The following is a 12,702-nucleotide window of genomic DNA, read 5'->3' as shown; positions in this document are numbered from 1 at the left end:
AGAGGACTTTCAAATGATGCTGGTTAGAGGAAGGTGACTAAGAAGGGAGGGGAGGGGACTAATAAGGAATTTGAGATGTGAAGAAATACTAAGAAATGAAGAACTGGTTTCTAGAAGGAGGGTTTGCCTCGCGTGGGTGGTTTGCTGCTCATGTTTCCAGGAGGCCAATTGGAACAAAATATTCAGAAAAACGTCACAATCATATGAATTTCCTTCTTTTAGGGCTATGCCTGAGTGAGGCCTTCATATTCTGTTAAGTCTTCGGTCTAAAGTTAGAAAAAATGAGCCTTAAAAGATGAGGACAGGAACTCCGCTGGGACTCTGTGGCACTGTTTACCTGTGGGGAGCTGCAGAGGTCAGGGAACATTCTTAGGGGACCTCAGTGCTAATTCTTAGTTGTCTAGTCCCGCTTTAACACAGGTATCACAAATGACTGGCTTCACTCAAGAGAAATTGTTTTGTGGTTTGTTGATGTTGTTAGGTGCCATTGAGCCGAGTACGACTCGTAGCGACCCTGTGAACAGATCTGAGCCCTGTCCTGTCCTGTGCTGTCCTCACAATCTCTGACACACCATTGCCGCAGTCACTGTGTCCATCCACCTGGTTGAGGGTCTTCATCTCTTTTGCTGTCCCTCCACCTTCCCAAGCTTGATGTCCTAGGGTTTAGAAGGCTCGAGATCCAAATTCAAGATGCTGGCCCTATGAGAAGATCCTGTCTGTCTGTTCTGGAAGAATGTCCCTGTTTCCTTCAGCCTCCATAAGTTAGAAATTTTTTTTGCATATTTTGAACTTTCCCTGCGTTAAAGAGCTTCCCAGAGTTAGGGAACTCCCTGGTTCTAAAAGGACGTGCTGTATCACTCACTGGTGATTCTTTGTGGGCAGTCCCAGGCCTTCTCTAACAGCATGTCTACAATAGTAGTAATACATAGCCAACACTCACTGTCATTGCTCTCACTGTATTTTCAGGTTCTGGGGCAACAAAGTGGGTGATACCGGGGCCCAAGCCTTGGCTGAAGCCTTAAGTGACCACCAGAGTTTGAAGTGGCTCAGGTAAGCTTCAGAATCTGTCTGCAGTTGTCACAGCGACGTCAGGGTGAGAAGGGAGGAGCTTGGGCCACTTGTGAAGGTCTTGAAGTTCTTTGAACTTCATTTTTATTCTTTTCTGGGAAACAGTGGGGTGAAAATTTAATTTGGAGTCAAAACTCTTGTGTCTTTTGGGGTGACCTTGGAGGTATTCTGACCCAGCTCAGGGGTCTTGATTCCCTTGTAAATTGAAGATCTTGGGTTGAATCAGACACACTGTTATCTCAAGGACCAACTCCAGTCCATTCATAGTGGATTCCTGGTGTATCATGTGGAGAAGAATTTCAAGGCTGCCTCCTAAGTTAGTGGGAAAAAGCCCTGAAATTAGTGACAGCTGATGTGGAGCAGACAAGGAGGATGGAGTTTTGCGTGCCATGCATTTTGTTGTCCATGCATTGTGTTGGTTAAGGAAATGCCTTCCTTCTCTAAAACGGTTTTGTCTCCTGATCATGTCCAGCTTAGTGGGAAACAACATTGGCAGTGCTGGTGCTCAAGCCTTAGCCGTGATGCTGGAAAAGAACACGGTGCTGGAAGAACTCTGGTGAGTCTGGGGGACTTCCTGTTCTGGGTAGGCACATTACTAGCTCTCGGTATTATGGCTAAGACTGAGACGGTGGTGGTGGTGAGTGGGTGCCGTTGAGTCAGTTACTACTCATAATGACCCTGTCAACCAGGAATCTGAACCTTGCCCTGCCCTTGTTTGGTTTGTTTTTTTCTTCTTCTTTTTTTTCAGTCCATCATATGTTCAATACTCTGTACCAGCCCCATAATTCAAAGACATCAACTCTTCTGTCATCCTTCATCATTGACCACCTTTCAGATTCATGTTGTTACGTGCCGTCGAGTGGCCTGCAATTCATATTGACCCTATATACTTGCTCTACCCTGTGCCCATCGCACTGTCTCTGACACACCTACCCCGATTACCCAAGTCACTGAATCAATCCACCTCACAGAGGGTCTTTCTCTCCTGCGCTGTCCCTCCACCCTCCCAAGCAAGATGTCTTTCTCCAAGGACTGGTCTCTCCTTGTATTATGTCCAAAATATGTCAGACAAAGCTTCAGAATCCTTGCCTCCAAGGAACATACTGGTTTAAGTCTCTCCAGGATGAACCTGTTTCTTTTCTTAGTAGTCCATGATATATTCAATACTCTTCCCCAGCACCATAGCTCAAAGGCATCAATTCTTCTATCCTCCCTAGCCATTGTCCAGCTCTCTGGTGCATAGCAAACAAGTGATTGCAAAGGCCATGGCACACCTTAGTCTCCAGAGTGACACCATTACTCTTCAGTACTTTCAGGTGCATAGGAAGCAATTAAAAATACATGGCTTGGATCAAGCACATGTTGGTCTTTAAACTGATATCCTTGCTCTTTAGTGCTTTATAAATTTTTTTTTTTTTATTGTGAAAAACGTGTGCGGATACAAGGGAGTGAGGGTTGGGAGCAGAGGAGTGAGGAAGGGCAGGGATGAAATCACAGGGCTGCACAATTTGGTGGGTGGGGGAGTAGGTGAAGGAAATGAGAAAAATCCAGTGGGGACCAGAAGAGACACGGTAATGGTAAGCATATTCCAGTGGTGATTTATTATTTTTAAAAAACAAAGAAATTGTCTTACTCACTTGTGATTTTCTCATCTGAGTACTCTTTAGTGTTTTAAAGAGGTCATTGAGAGCTGATTTCCTCAATGCATTGTGGCTTTTTCTTTCTTTAGATTTTTAAAATTTCATTTTATATTGGTTTACCCACAGAGTTCATATACATTGTGTCTCACATTATTCTTCATTCATATTGTACTTCATCCAATCATTCCCATGTATGTTTTATAAAATCAATCACCATTGGATCTTGTGCATTGATACCCAATCTTTTCAGGTCCCCACTGGATCCTTCCCATGTCTTTCTCTCCTCCCTCCACCCTCCAAATTGTGCAACCCTTTGGTTTCACCTCTACCCATCCTCTCCCCTCAGCTCTCACTTCTTCCCCCCTTGGGTCCCCATATACATGTTTTACTAGTTATTCTTCTAGTTTTACAATAATGGCCTTAGGTAGTATTTGTCCTTATCAGTCTGAGTTATGTCACTCAGCATAATGCTCTCCAGTCTCTCCCAAGTTATGTAGTATTTTGAGAAATCGTTGCCCCTGAGGGCTTGACTTCACTGTCATGGTTCTAGATTGTAGATTGAGGTGATGTAAAATCACTGACAACCTGGATCTTTTCTCTGTCTATCACGATGTTGCCTATTGATACAGTGGTGTGGATTTTTGTTTTCTTGATGTAATCCATTTTGAAAACTGTAGTATCTGCTCTTCGTCAGTGTTTCAAGTCTTCTTCACTTTCTGCAAACAAGTCGGTGTGATTGTGTAGCAGGTTGTAGACTATTTCCCCTCCAATCCTGATGTCACGTTCATCTTCACGTAGTCCAGCTTCTTGGGGAAGAAGTGGAGGACTGATGTATTGATTGTGTTTGGCTCAGTAAATATTGTGTGGTGGGCTTCCTATGGAGGCTAATTCTTTTTTAAGTAATGACTTGGTTTGTCTACAGGCTTAAGAGCAGAGATGTTGCTGTCAAGCTGATTGAGATTCTGCTTTAGTTATAGAGAGTTAAACACAGTCCCCGAATCTCTGTTTTTCTACCAGTCAAATGCGGATTAGAATGCTTCCAAATTACATGAAATGATACTTGTAGAGGTCTTGATATAGTTCCTGCCATAAGTGTAAGTGATCCATAAATGTTAAATTACAATCATAGCAGGATTATTAGAACCACTATGAGTAGTAATAATAATAATAGCTATGGTGTTTTGTTATTTTAAAGTACACTTGTGTTTCTCGGAACACTAAGTAGAACAATCAGTAGTTCTTGGAAGGTGGAATGGCACTTGTGGGAAGTTGAAAGATGAACTATGAATCATGGCTGTGATGTGGACCTGAAGCTGATTACAAAATTATCATCCTTCAGATGATACTGTTTTCTTCTGACATGTTCTTTAAAGTTCCAAATTATTAGGAAAATAAAATGCTAAATGTTTGATCTCTCGGAGAAGCAGAAAGACAACGAAACACCTGAGCCTTGCCGCAGAATGGAGAATGTGGGTTCTCTTTGGCCGTTGGCTGGGCGTGCCACCTCTACCATGTTGATAGCCAGACAGGATTCTGTCACTGGAATTTGGTAGTAGGGCTCACAAGTGCATTGGTTATGACTGCTGCAAATGGCAGGATGAGTCTAACTATTGAGGCTTCACCAGGACACATCTGATAATTTATCATACTTTGGTGGATTCTGTTTCCACGATGCTGGAAGCTGGGCCAGTCATACTTCAAACACAAGTAGGGTCACCCATGACAGTAGGATTCAGTGGAGCTTCCAGACTAAGACAGACTATGAAGAAGGGCTGATAACCTACTTCTGAAAAGTAACCAAGAAAAACCTATAGATCACAGTAGAACATTTTCTGATGTATTGCTGGTTGATCAGCCCACAAGTTTGGAAGGGACTCAAAATACATGGTGGCAGTGACAGTGGACCCTGATATTCCAATGATGGTGACAATAGTACAGGACTAGACAGCGAGACAGCATTTCAACCTGTTGTACACACACTCAGTTAGGGCCCATGACACATCAATAACAATGGAGGACAATAACACAGTGCTTTCAACCAGTCAATGTTTATTTTACCACGTCTGCACTTAGGGAGGATAAGATTGGTATGGTAACTACCTCGACGAGGCCAGCAAAGCCTGACATTTTTTTCCCTCTTCTGTCCCATCATGTTTATCCCACAGAGTTTTCCTCAGTGTTGATTTCTTTACCATCACAAGCGCTCCAACCACAGCCCTGCTTTTGTAATTCAGGGTTCAGCCTGCATACCCAGGAAGGGCCAAAGGATGGGGCAGGTGTTTTTCTTCCCAGAAACCCCTCTGTCAGTTGATAATGTGTCAGTGGCCTGGTTGCAGTGGAGGCTGGGAAAGGTAATTTTCTTACCAGGCACATGGCCTCCTGACCCCCAAAATTTCCAGTCCCAGTTTCTGTCAAGTAATTTTCTGCGTGTAACAACCACATATGTGTCAGATTAGAACTGTGCTTTGTAGAGTTCTCAGTGACTGATTTTTAAGAAAACAGATCATCAAATCCTTCTTCCTAGGTGTCTCTGGGTGGATTTGAACCTCTAGCCTGTTGGTTAGAATTTATACCACCCAGAGTCTCCCAAACAAAATTTTCATTAATAAGGAAGAAAGAAAAAAATGCATTGCATGGTGCAACATAAAGGAAATTATTATAAAGAGAGACCCTTGGGTGAATTATACCCGAACAATGTCTCTAACATTGAGATCCCTCAAACCTACTTTATTTGTTCCATAAGCGTGATTTCTCACTTGTGATGGACGGAGTACTATGCAGCACTTAGGAGCAAGGATTTTGAAAAATACTCTATAACATAGGAGAGGTTGATTAGCTTTATGCTGAGTGAACTTACTCAGTCTCAAAAGGACAAATACTGCATAAGACAATTATTATAAAAATAGAAGAATTACTAGTAAGATATATACAAAAGTCCAGAGGAGGATGGGGAAGAAGAGTCTGAGGGTGAGGGGTGGGTAGACTCTTGAGGTCACAGAATCATGTGGGCAGAGTGAGAGATTGAAGGAATTGAAGAGTTCCAGTGGGGACCTGGAAAGGCAGGGTAATGGTAGACATGGATCAATGGTGATTAATTTTATAAAACACAATGTATGGGAATGATACTATGAAACAACATGAATAGAGAAATGTGTGTAACACAATGCATATAAATGAAACACACAGAGTATATGGATTTTGTATGCAAACTAATGTAAAAGAAACGTCATTTTTTAAAAGTTTGATTTTTTTCAGGTGTCGGTATGTGGGTTAGTCTTGATTGATATCATCCTCCATAGTAAATGTTGTTGTATCCACTGGATTGTCTCTGTTGTTCTTGTCAGCCTGGAGGACAACAATGTCTATGATGAAGGTGTGAACTATCTTGCTGAAGGACTGAAGAAAAATTCAAGTCTGAAAGTCTTGAAGTAAGAACTTGTGCACTGGAGTTAGGGTAATGGGGCTGGCTTTGAGGGGAGGAGCTTCTGAACCACTGGGAGTCTCAGGACAGGAGAAGGCCATGTCTGGAGAGCAGGAGGGCTTCAGTTGCTGGTAGACCAGCCAACTCCCTCAGCCTCTTTATCAGGGCAAACCCACGAGAACCAAGCATGCGGCAGCTCACCATTCCCTCTGCCTCTCTAGGCTGTCCAACAACTGTATCACCTGTGTCGGAGCGGAAGCCCTACTCCAAGCCCTGGAAACGAACGACACCATCCTGGAAGTCTGGTGAGAGCCCTGGCAAGGCCTCTTTACATTCCAAGCCTCAGTTTTCCGATTTGGGAAATGGGGAGAGAGGTAGACTTACTCTGACATTTGGTGCCAGTTCATGTGATCTATTTCTTGTTCTGGGAAAGAAATCTTGACATTTGTGGTGTGTGTCAAACCTTTCATTTTTCATTCATAAGTATTCAGAGACTTTTCAGTTCTGGGCAATAGGATGGCAATGAGGCTGTGTTTGAAGAATGAATAATAAGATTGAAAATAAGTCAAAAGAGCTCAGCTTTGGCCCTCTTGGCTTTACATCTGCCTTCGTAGGCCTACGCTGTTGTATCTGACCCTCTGCAGCTCTGAATGAAGGTGACAGAGGGCAGCAGCTGTGGCCCCATGGACTCAAGTCTGTTTAATGAAAAACCATTGCTTTCATGTACTTGAAAAGAAAATTTCATCACACCCTCAAAGATGCCTCCTCCTTCTTCCCAGGCATTTATTTCTACCTCAGGGTCACTGTGAATTATCATGGACTGGATGACACCTAACAACAACTGCCCACCCATATGGTAAAAATCAAAGCCAGTAGATTTAAAAAATATGTTAAATAATACCTTATAGCATACATGGCTAGTGAATGCTTCAAATATCACCAACTAGCCTCTCAGAAAAGCTGTAGCCAAGCCAGAGGTCCAGGTCATGACCTGTGTTGAAAAAGTGACAGCTTCCATTGGAAAGGCTCATATTCTGGTTTTGTTCTCATTCAAACCTCTGCTTTGTCCCCTTTTAGGCTCCGAGGGAACAGTTTTTCTCCAGAGGAAGTTGAGACGCTCACCCACAAGAACACCAGACTCCTGCTTTGATGTCTCCAAGCCAGTGCTCATCTCTGTTTGTTTGGACCCAGAGTCTGGATTACTTACAGTGGTGGTGCCCCATCCAGTCTAGGTTCTGTCTTGCTCAGGTTTGACGTAGTCTTCTGGAAATGTGATCGATCTCTCTTTTTTATCTGGTGGAGATAGACACATCATTGCTTTTAAGAGCAGAGTTTTCCCATAAGAACCCACAGTGGCACCACTACTAAGTACAGAACTCTTGATAAAAAAGCTGGAAATTCAAATGCACCCAGCAAATCCCTTGGAAAAGGCGTGGTTATCATCTTGAAAGATTACAGCCAAGCAAGCCTTGTGGGACAGTTCTGTTCTGTTGCTGCGGTATCTATGAGTCAAAATTAACTTCTTGGCACCTGACAACAACACTTAGACTCTCAAGTTTTTCCTAAGGGTCTACCTGTGAGTACAGAAGTCAGGCAGCCTTCCTCCACAGCTTGGGGCCAACCCTGAGTTGACCCTTCAGTGATCAGTGGAGCTTATATATGTTAACTTAATGCCTACTTGTGTAGAGACGTAGATCCACATAAAAGGCCCCCTCGATCACTCCTCTTACTATGGCGAGGACCTGTTCCTCTCCCCTGTTGAGGCTCATAGCCCGTATCTGACTCAAACTCTATTCTAGAATCCTGTACTTGCGGGTCCTCTGTGGCTGGGGATTCCGAATATAAGTGCATTCAGCTTTGATGTTTTACTTACAACTTGTAACCCTGTTCCCTTCCAAGCAGACACAGGGTTACAATTTACCCTATTCTCCTTTCTAGTGACATTGTTGGAAGGGGATTCGAGACAGTTCATGCTGGAATCCCAAGATCTACATTTACAAGAATAGGATCACACCACAGCTGGAATCAATACATGGACTTTTATTTGCTAGAAAATCAGTTACTCAAGTTAAGCTTTTGGAAACAGCCCTCCATTATTTAAAACGTAATCAAGGCCAGAAGTTTGAACGGCTCCATTAGGGTTCTGGTTGATGCCTGTGAGCTGAACTCAGCAGGCAGACTCCCACAATATATGTACAATGGACACTTCAGTTTTGTATTTGTCCCCGAATGCTTTAGGGCATAAGATCATGGCTTGAACATTTGCAAGGGCAAAGTCAAGCCCTGCCTTACATAAGCACATTGCTTTGTAAACTGTCAAGTATGCTATGTTTGTTCTATTTGAAGCATTTTTATTTAAGAACACTGGTTGATATTTACAAACCACTATATGTTAGTTTCCAAAGCTTGCGTGTTTTTTACCATAGAGTCAGAAGTGACCCATCTCTGACCCTCCCGTGGGTTTTCAGAGGCAGTAAAGTGCCTGGGAGCTGATTGCCCATATTTCTCCTGTGGAGCAGCTGGTGGATTCGAACCGCATATATTTTTGTATCATTTTATTTATTTAGTTAGTTGTTTAGAATGTACACAGCAAAACCCCTGACAATTCAGCAGGTTCTGCAGATTCAAGTCAGCAATTAATTCTTCAAATTGGACAACCCTTCGCACCCTCCCATTTTGAACTGTTCTGAACTCCCTCATTAATCCCTTATGTCCTACTGTCCTGTATATGTTATTGTTGTTGTTGTGTGCCGTTTAGGCAGGACCCGCTCATAGCTGGCCCTCTAGTGGACGTTCAGAAGTAGTAAATAAATCACTCACAAAAAAAGGGCCATTTTTCTCCCAAGGTGGTGGTTGTGTACCATCAAGTTGGAACTGACCCCTAGCTGACCCTGAAGCAGGTTTTCACAGGCAGTAAATCACATGACAGGAGATTGCTCATTCTTCTCCTGCAGAGCAATGGGTGGATTTGAACCATGCACCTTTGATATTGCAGTGTAACTTCTTACCAGTAGGCTGCCAGAGCTTGCTTTCTTCTAAGGAGCAACTGGTATATTCAAACCTCATACCTTTGGGTTGACAGGACAACTCCTTAACTTACCTGGCTTAGTAGCCACAAGGGTTCCCTAACATAAGTTTGAATAAATAGTACGGTTTTAGAGTTCTGTTCTTTCAAGGAATATAACAGGTGAATGATTAGAGCATTTGAAAAGATTTTAAAATTCATTGTGAAAATGGTAAAATTCCTTTTAAAAATTACTTTTACTAAATGTTCAACTGAACAAAACATAACATATCTAAATTATGTTGGTTGTATAACAGAGTTCAGGTCTTTTGTGCAAGGATCGCTATGAATCTTATTCGACTTGATGACACTTAACCACTGCTAAATGAGACTCGTGCTGTTATGTCTGGAGGACCATTCTTCCACTTTGTACATCACTCTTTGTCAATGTGCTGTATGAAGCAATCTGGGTTGCTGTGAAGCTGAACCTTATGCCATTGGGGTATCAGATACCATAATGGTTTTCCAGTGTGGACAGTGTTTGATGGAGCTCCCAGTTGTAAAGCAGGTTGGGAAGCAGGAGCGGCATCCACTTCCTAAACTACATGGCTCTGGAAACTCTCGGAACTTGGAGAAATGACAATAGTTATGGAAAGACATTCGGTCTTTTGTTCATAGAGTCGCTTTGAGTTGTCCTCCACTGGACGGCAATCATCGACAACAACAATTGAAATGCAGTATAAGAAATGCCTTGATGCAAGTATTTTGTAGAGCAAGGGTGTCATTTTATTTTGAGGAATACACTGTATTGAAGTGATCAATTTTCAAAAATAGCTGTCCTGTAAGTAGGACATGGTACAATGTATACAATGTATACTATGTGGTCATGTGAAGTGTGTTCACCTGTGACCTGACAATCTCGTAACTTATTGCTGCTTGTGATTATTTGTTGACAAGTGTGACGTATATATGGAACTTGCCTTCTAATAAGGTCATGGATGAAATGTAATTTTTAAATTCATTTTCATTCAATCCCTCATGCAAAATATATTTTGTAATATTAATTACAGTTGTGCAATGCCACTGTTTACAATGTCTTATCAAATCATTGCTGTACCCAATTTCCCTTCTTCACCCTACCCATCTGTTCTCTATTCTCTTCTTCTCCCTACCTATCCCTGTCATGCCTCCAGAATTGTTCTCTTAGTTTTCTTTCCCCTTATACCCATCTGTTCATTTGTGCATGCCCTGCTTCAGAGTGTTAATTGCAATTAAGTACAATGTCTAATCTTCCATTCATTTCAAATGGACCCTTCCCTTCACCTATTCCAAGACTGTTCATTGTCTATCTATTAATTTCTTATTCTCCTCAGTCTCTGCCACCAGCATTATCCTGTTTTTATAACCACACTCTTATACAGTATTGGTCCTTTTGTGACTGAGTTATTTCGATCAGCATAATGTCCCCTAGACTCATCTGTGTTGTATAGTGTTTCATGAGTTCTTCATTGTTTTTCAGTGCTGGGTAAATTGTATGAATGCACCACAGTTTTTCTTATCCATCTGTTTGTTGATGCGCACTTGGGCTGCTTCAGTCTATTTGCTGTTGTGAATAATTTGACAATAAAGATGGGTGTGCATACATCTGTTTGTGTCACAGCTCTGATGTTTTTAGGGCATATTCCCAGTAGTGGAATGTTGTTGTTGTTGTTGTGTACCGTAGAGCTGGAACTGATCCATAGCTGACCCAAAATCCTTCAGAGGATCTTCAGAGGTAGTTAATTGCACAGGAGGAGATTGCCTGTCCACCTCCCATGGAACAACTGATGGCCTCGAACCACGCGCCTTTGGAATTGCAGCACAACTTCTCAAATGGTGTTTCCAGTCTTTATTTTTTGAGGAAATGCCAGTCTGCTTTGCATAATGGTTGTACCATTTAACATTCTAACCAACAATGCATGAGAGTTCCAGTTTCTCCACAGCCCAGCCAACACTCGTTGTTTGCTGTCCTGTTGAACCTTACTCTTATTGCTGGGGAGAGATGACTTTTATCATTTTTTATTTGCATTCCTTTAATGGCTAGTGATCTGGAGCATTTCTCCACGTTTGTAGACCATCTAAATGCCGTCTTTGGTGAAGATTCTTTTTATATCCTCTGCCCATTTTGAAACTGGGTTGTTATTCTTTCTCTTGTAAAGACGTTGGAATAGTCTATAAATACATAAGACACTCCTATCTAAAGGTTGTAGACCGCTTCATTTCTGTAAGAAAAAGGCAAACAGTCCAAATAGGCACAACATAGGAATAATATTTCATCAAAGAATTTCAGATGGCCAACACTTTGTCAAAATTAAAAATTCCCAGCTCTCAGAGAAATGCAAATTAAAATAACAATTAGTTATCATCTTACCCCAGCAATGATAGAAATGTTTAACAGGGCAGCAAACAACAAATGCTGGTGAGGATGTAGAGAGATTGGAACTCTCCTTCGCTGCTGGTGGGAGTGTAAAAGGGTCCAACCATTATGGAAAGCAGTCTGGTGTTTTCTCATAAAGTTAGAAATACTATTAGACCCAGCTATCCCACCACTGGAAATGTACCCTAAAGCAACTAGAGCAGTGATGCAAACAGATGTATGCACGTCCATGTTTAGTGCAACATTATTCATCATAGTGAAGAGATGGAAGCAGTCCAACTGCCTGTCAACAATGAAAACAGAAAAACGAGTACATCCACATAATGGAATATTACACAGCACTGAGACACAATGAACTTGTAAAACACAACACAGCATGGATGAGTCTGGAAGCACATTCTGCTGAGTGAAAGACTTCAGTCACAAAAGGACAAATACTGCATAAGCCCATTATTATATAAACAGGATGACACGGGGAAGGGGAGAGAGCGGGAAAAGAATGGACAGATAATGAGTCCTACACTGGAACAGGAAAATGGAAGGATCATCTGAAAGGAATAGATGATTAGACATATGTATGTCAGTTAAAAATCTGAAACAAGGCGTGCATTACAAAATTAATTGGATAAGGGGAGGGAGGAAAATCTGTGTCAAGGAATGAATGTAAACCCATCCTTTCTGTAAACTTTAGCCAAAAGCACAATAAAATCTAGGAAGAAAGCACATAATATATTACCACAAAAGGGGGGGGGGATAAAAGAATGATAGTCGGATTTCTGCCTGGCATGCTTGAGGATCCAGGTTTGACTCCTGGTCAGGATACTTCATGTGTGCTTGTCAATGGAGGTTTTCCTATTGCTCTGATACAGAACATGTATTAGTGGAATTTCCAGACTGAGACAGACTAACAAGAAATACCTAGTGATTTGCGTTTGGAAAATCAGCCAGTGAAAATTCTCAGACAATGGTTTGAGTCACACTCAGTCATATGGGACAAGATACGTTATATATGAATCAACAGTCTGTTGTATATGTGTTGTTGTGGGCTGTGTCAGTTGCAGCTTACAACAGCTACTTTCTCTCTGGTTTTGGGCTGTTGCCACATAGTTCACAAGTCCCTGGGTGAATGACCCTTGTGAGCCCATAACAAGCC

At 42.0% G+C, this 12,702-nt stretch overlaps 1 protein-coding gene across 1 annotated transcript in view; it reads left to right on the top strand.

Moving 5' to 3' along the window:
- Positions 1-7,279, top strand: part of NOD2 (nucleotide-binding oligomerization domain containing 2) — a 36,375-nt gene extending 29,096 nt beyond the window's left edge. The window contains exons 7-11 of the mRNA XM_006897108.1: positions 967-1,050; positions 1,541-1,624; positions 6,053-6,136; positions 6,351-6,434; positions 7,207-7,279. Of these exons, the coding sequence (XP_006897170.1) occupies positions 967-1,050; positions 1,541-1,624; positions 6,053-6,136; positions 6,351-6,434; positions 7,207-7,279 (409 nt within the window). The remainder of the gene's footprint in view (positions 1-966; positions 1,051-1,540; positions 1,625-6,052; positions 6,137-6,350; positions 6,435-7,206) is intronic.
- The last annotated feature ends 5,423 nt before the right edge of the window (positions 7,280-12,702 follow it).

Source organism: Elephantulus edwardii, unplaced genomic scaffold, assembly GCF_000299155.1.
Source record: "Elephantulus edwardii isolate Elephantulus edwardi_28Jun2011 unplaced genomic scaffold, EleEdw1.0 scaffold00201, whole genome shotgun sequence".
NCBI classification, from domain to species: Eukaryota; Metazoa; Chordata; class Mammalia; order Macroscelidea; family Macroscelididae; genus Elephantulus; species Elephantulus edwardii.
This window is presented reverse-complemented; position numbering and strand designations above follow the sequence as displayed.